This window comes from Pseudophryne corroboree, chromosome 6, assembly GCF_028390025.1.
Source record: "Pseudophryne corroboree isolate aPseCor3 chromosome 6, aPseCor3.hap2, whole genome shotgun sequence".
Lineage (NCBI taxonomy): Eukaryota > Metazoa > Chordata > Amphibia > Anura > Myobatrachidae > Pseudophryne > Pseudophryne corroboree.
Window position 1 is genome coordinate 811,583,611 of NC_086449.1, and position 6,555 is coordinate 811,590,165.

Below are 6,555 nucleotides of genomic sequence, written 5' to 3' on the forward strand. Positions count from 1 at the left end.
TGCTGCTGGCTGGGAGGACGGAGCCGGCGGAGGAGGAAGGAGAGGGGAGAGCCGCACTCACTGCTGACAGGGTTACCGGTACTGTAGCCGGCCTCCCGGCTAGATGCAAAGGCAGTCACTTGCCGGCTCCCTCCCCCCCTCCTGCGCCCCCCGCTCTCCAGCTGTCAGCAGTCGCCTGTGTGTATATGGGGGGGGGGGGGGGCGGTCTGAACGATGGGGCTGCTTACCTCAACGGATGGACACGACATGCAGAGGCTCGGCTGTATGAGGCAGGGACGGGAGACGCGCTGCAGCGCTAAATCAGGTGCAGCTTCCGAGTCTGGCTGGGGAACTGCCAGTCACCTGCCGCCGCTGCCTTATTTGCTACCTTCCTGGTCATGTGAGTCTGTAGGCACAGCCCCCACATTGAGGCATGCCTCAAACTCTGCTGTCCTCAATACAGTATTATTAACTGCGGCATGGCCCCGCCCCCAGCAGCTCCAGGTAGTTTCTGACCGAGAGGGGAGGCATATCCATCGCTGCCTCACAGCCCCTCTCCCTGTCATACTTTAATGGAGTAAAGCAGGTGTGTATAATTTATAACACAGATTGTTATATTTACACTACTGTTATATTTACTTTGAGAGTAAAGTGGGCGGCCCGGCAGTCGGTGATGCGAATCTTGTTGAATCGCGCCATCATAGCCACGCCCCTGCAGTATAATGGCAAGAATATTGGCATTACAGAGTGGGGGCGTGGCTAAAACGTTGGGCCGCTGCAACCCCCACGTACCGCCTTCGCCCCGCCCCGTTCCACCTCCATCCTGCCCCCTCTGCTCGTCATTGTCCTGCCCTGCCCCCCTGCTGAGCCGACTTGGTTGCTCTCTCCCGGAGAGAGCAGCCAGTAAGTAGGTAAGTATGCTGTTACTCTCCAGCTGTAGAACGCGAAGCCCTAGTGTAGGCGGAGATGCAGGATCTCTGCCTCTGAAGGGATAATATGGTTATGCACAATGCAATGGATGCTCAGTCCAGTGACCCGTCATAAGCCGCATTACCACCTGCATGTGAGCAATCAGCCATTACTGTGCATTATTCATGTCTGATTGTTACCGGCAATGGTGGATAAAATGACCTCTGAAGGCAAATAAGACTTGTGACATCACACGTGTGACTCGCTGGTTAATAAATACGTGTCATAAATAAAGTCAAACACACAATTGACAAGGCACTTTATCTAAATAATTCCTGCTGCAGCCAGTAACTGAAGGGTTACTCAGCCCTTGCAACGTACCGGCAACAAAGAGAAAAGGAATTGTTACATTGCACAACCACTGATTGGTAAGAACAACCACCGGCCGCTTTACATACACACAATAAAAATAAGTTTAGAAACAAATGATTCCCTATGTTTGTCAATAATAAGCAAAGTGACTGATCCTGCAGCAGGTGTAATAGTTATGGCTCAATTAGCAACAGCTACTTTGTCACTGGTCTCAGAAACATGTGGCATCCAAATGATATCAACTTGTTCAGATCAAACTGGCTAAGTAAAAACATTCACAGGTAAGTACAAGTAAAATGACATGTGGGCCGAAGTGGCCGCTGTTACCAGACACCAGACTGGGTGAGCCGGGTGGTGAGAAAATGAGACACCGGAAATCTCTAGATAGCGCTCCGGCACTGGATGAGTAAAGGTGCTGCAAGCTTCTCGTACCTACGCGTTTCAAGATGCACTGATCTCTGTGTCAAGGTATAGAGTCAGATTGCTGGCTTCTGTTATACAGGGTTAGTCTCTGCTACTTCCGGTTTCTGTCTAGCTGGAACCGGAAGCGATTACGCATTAGCACTACTGGCTGCAGGGGGGCGTTCCAGGTGCTGTGGGGCAGAGATGATGTCACCACCAGCACCCGGCATCTCCCGCACACCCTACTTACACCCTGTGTCAGCCACATACTCCGCAGTCAGACACCTGACACATGGAGCTATATGCTCCGGCATAGGAAGCCTGGTAATACTATATGACGCTAAGTGTAATGGTCAGGTTACATCATATTCTGCTGCGCTGCAATGGTTATAAACTGACACATTACACTTACCGTCATATAATTAGTATTACCAGGCTTCCTATGCTGGAGCAAATAGCTCCATGTGTAAGGTGTGTGACTGCAGAGTATGAGTACCGGGTGTGACATCCTGAGATGTGTATAATACAGGGGATGTAACGGAAGGAGCACATATCTCCTATATGTACAGGCTTAGCTGTGGAAGCCAATCACACAAGCCTGCCTGGCTGATCCCGCCCCCAATACATCGGTAAAAACAAATATTTCGAAGAGACGTTGGTTAGAAAGCTATGATCAATGGTGGTCATTCCGAGTTGTTCGCTGTGTATTTTTTTGTCGCAACGGAGCGATTAGTCGCTAATGCGCATGCACAATGTCCGCAGTGCGACTGCGCCAAGTAAATTTGCTATGCAGTTAGGTATTTTACTCACTGCATTACGAGGTTTTTCTTCGTTCTGGTGATCGTAATGTGATTGACAGGAAGTGGGTGGTTCTAGGCGGAAACTGGCCGTTTTATGGGTGTGTGCGAAAAAACGCTACCGTTTCTGGGAAAAACGCGGGAGTGGCTGAAGAAACGGGGGAGTGTCTGGGCGAACGCTGGGTGTGTTTGTGATGTCAAACCAGGAACGACAAGCACTGAACTGATCGCAGATGCTGAGTAAGTGTGGAGCTACTCAGAAACTGCTAAGAGGTGTGTAATCGCAATTCTGCTAATCTTTCGTTCGCAATTTTACTATGCTAAGAGTCACTCCCAGTAGGTGGCGGCTTAGCGTGTGCAAAGCTGCTAAAAGCAGCCTGCGAGCGAACAACTCGGAATGAGGGCCAATGTCTCCCAAAGTCTCCGACTGTGACGCTATAACATTGTTTATTACATGTATAATGTCATTAGTATGTTTTAAGGCTATTATGGTGACAGTGTACATGGCGGTAAGTGATGGCGGCAGTATAAAGGGCGCGATGTAAAGAGAGAGCGCTGTATAATTTGTACTATACTTGTATAATGGTGAGCACATAAACAGTCATTATACATTGTGATTCCTGCATAAGATAATACAGATAAGCAATGAGGCATCATGCAGTTAGGAGCTGTCCAGCCAATCATGTGTTATGTAAGAAACATCGGCTTTTGTTACAGTTCCCAGTAGGCGGAGCTTTACACAGTCACCGCCCCATTCTCCCCCTACACACATAACACCCAGTGCGAGCGAGTGTAGCTCTGACTACAGTAATAGGGGGCACCAGTGGTCTCAGTGTTACTGAATCGCAGCGCCCTAGAGTATCAGCATTTTACTCACAGGACTCCGAGGCCAAATGTTTTATATTAAGGAATTCAGCAAATATTACATAGATAAAATAGTGCTGGACTGTCCTCCCTATGGACAGGTGTGTGGTGATGGGCCGGGGATGTAGTCACAATGATGTCACTCTTAATGTCACCATCACACTATACTGACATCAGCACACTGACAGATATTCCAGCCAATCACAGGTGTCAGAGGCAGAGATGTGTATTTATATAGTTATAATGACAGCAACTCACCAATAAGGGAACAGCTCCATACCCACTGGTCACAGAGGGGGAGGGGCTCAGCTATAGCTCCACCTACTGCTGCATTCTATTGGCTGAGTGCTCCATTAATCATATTCCCCTCCCTGTGATGTCACCAGTCTTTGGGAGGATTTCCTATGGTAATGTCTCCCAGCTCCTGACTCCCCCACATATAGTTATAGAACCTCTCCCTACCCATAATGCAGCATGGAGGGGCTCAGTAAGGGTGGCAGTGTAGGTGTGTAAGTGTCTGATGGGGTCACACAGAGAATAAAAGGACATCTGTCCTGCCTCATAATCCAGATATACCCTCACTCTGTCACAGGGGATATCTTCAGGTAACTGGATCACTGTACTGTCATGTATCACTGAGTACTGATTATTATACCTACACAGACACCAGGACTTGTTATTATATCCAATGTCTGACTGCCATTCTCTCCTGTCTATACTGGGATAACACATCCCCACCCTCCACATCACTGACTTACTGACATCCACCTCCCAGTAATGTCGCCCTGAGGAGAATCCCCTGGTGCTTATTACCTGATCATCCTCAAATCTCTCTGGTGTTACTGGGTGATTCAGGTTTCTATGTGACCAGGATGCAGATTTCTGGTCACCTGATATCTGTATATTATTACCAGCTGTGGTCACATCCAGTAATAGGTCTGTAGGTTGCTGCACATATATCCCTGTATTTATACCTGTTATTATATCAGATAATGTGTGTAATGACCCTGAGATGAGACCCACATCCAGATGTCCTGCACCACGGACCTGGGTATCATATCCCCCTGTGTCCTCAGTATCACACAAGTCCCCGGTGTCTGGTTCCTGTAAGACAGTCACTGGATCAGACATGTTACACAGCTCCTCAATGTGACGCATCTTCCCGGACAGCTCGTCCTTCTTTATTTCCAGCTGCTGGATCAGATCAGAGACTGAGAGTGAAACGCGCTGTTCCTGCCTGGAGATCTCACTCAGGACTCTCTTCTCCAGGTCTTCCAGCTGTCTCCTGATGTCTCTAAACAGGGCAGTGACTGTCTCTGTTACACCAGCTGCTTTTCCCTGATCTTCTCTCCTGCACTCCTGCAGACTCTGCACTCTTTTCTCAGTCTCTGCTCTCTTTGTGGTCAGTTTCTGAAGAACATTTCTCAGCTTCTCCTTCTTCTTCTCAGAGGCCTCATCCAGAGACTCCACATTGTGTCCCAGATGTTCTCCATCCAGCCTGCAGGACACACAGATACAGGCAGCATCCTCAGTGCAGTAATACTCCAGGATCTTCTTATGGACGGAGCATTTCCTGTTCCCCAGGGCAGTGGTGGGATCACATAAGACGTGCTCTGATGACTTGCTGTGTACTCTCAGGTGTTTATCACACAGAGAAGCCTCACACAGCAGACAGGATTTAGCAGCAGGTACAGGAGAGTGAATACAGTAAGTGCAGAAGATCCCAGTCTCCTCCTGATCTGGCCAAGTAGACTGGAAACTCCCCACTATGTTACACAGCGTTATGTTCCTCTGCAGTACAGGACGTCTTCGGGACGTTGCTCTGCATTCAGGACAAGTATACGCTTCTTTCCATTCCTCCTGTGTATCCAGCATATGATCAATACAGACCCTGCAGAAGTTGTGGCCACATCTCATGGTTACAGGATCTGTATAAATGCTCAGGCAGATGGAACAGTCCAGCTCCTGTCTCAGATCAGCAGACGCCATCGCTGGAAGCAGAAGAGGGAAGTGAAAGTGAAATCTGACACTCAGATACCAGTGAGGTCACATTCTGCACACAGGGGGAGGGGGAGCTGTCACTCAGATTATAGCTACAGATTCAGTCAAGGCCCATATAGACGCATACGCTCCAACATTTTACACACAAAAATCGGTACAAATTAGAAAAAGGGCCACGGGTACAGGGGACGTGGTCACGCCCCTTTTCCTATACTTTCAATGGACGTTTGGAGAGCCGAAAATAGGTACAGACCATAAAAAAAAGGTACAGTTGGTGGGTATGTAGACGGGCCGATGTGGGAGAGGTGTGTGCTGGGCGTGCGGGGGGAGACAGGGGGCCGCTCATTTCACCCAGCGGGTGAAGTGAGCGTCCCGCTAGATTGGCCTGCATGCAGGGGGTACACACGGAGCGATAATGCTTAAATTCTAAGCAAGTCAGATTGCTTAGAATATCGCTCCGTGAGTACCCCCCTTTACACTAAAGATCCATGCTTAAAATCTAAGCAATCTGACTAGATTACTTAGAAGTTAAGCACTGATCTCTCGTGTGTGTGCCCCCCAGCGATAGCGATGCACGACCACGCGCATCATTATCGCCGGTGCTAGATTGGCCTGCATGCAGACTCAATCTAGCACATTGCTCATTTCACCCCCTGGGTGAAATGAGCGTCCCCCCATCGCTCAGCACACATCTCCCCCACATCTACCCGTGTGTACAGCCCTTAAGGGACACAGATAATATGTATGACTGATAAAGATACACATTGGGCCTTATACAGAGTTGGAGATAAATGTAATCACAATATGTATTTTCTTCCTGGCATGAGTGGGCGTGTTCTGCTCTGATGTCACCTTATAGCATTGAATAATAATGTATGCTGATTATGTCTTTTATTTGTTGTTGGTAATACCTGATTTATTACAGGGAGACACAGACAGTATCGGACTGGGGCATGAAGGGTCCACCAGGGTAATGCTATGGTAGGAGTCCATGTTTAGGGGTGTAGCCAGTCTCCAGAGGGGGTGTGGCCAGTCTCCAGAGGGGGTGTGGCCAGCCACAACATTGGTTTGCGTAACCATTAGAGCAGGGCCGGTGCTAGGGTGTTCGGCGCCCCCCTGCAAACTATAAATTTGCGCCCTCCCATATTCCTTTGGCGCGCGCCGGGAAAAGGGGTGTGGTCTCACAAGTAAGGGGCATGGCCACACAGTAGTACCCCCATTTAAAATTACG

At 48.9% G+C, this 6,555-nt stretch overlaps 1 protein-coding gene across 1 annotated transcript; it reads right to left on the bottom strand.

The window, feature by feature from the left end:
- Positions 1–1,190: 1,190 nt before the first annotated feature.
- On the bottom strand, positions 1,191–5,336 carry LOC134933670 (E3 ubiquitin-protein ligase TRIM39-like). The gene has a single exon (XM_063929047.1). The coding sequence runs from the start codon at positions 5,310–5,312 to the stop codon at positions 3,726–3,728; it is 1,587 nt and encodes a 528-aa protein (XP_063785117.1). The 5' UTR covers positions 5,313–5,336; the 3' UTR covers positions 1,191–3,725.
- Positions 5,337–6,555: the final 1,219 nt, after the last annotated feature.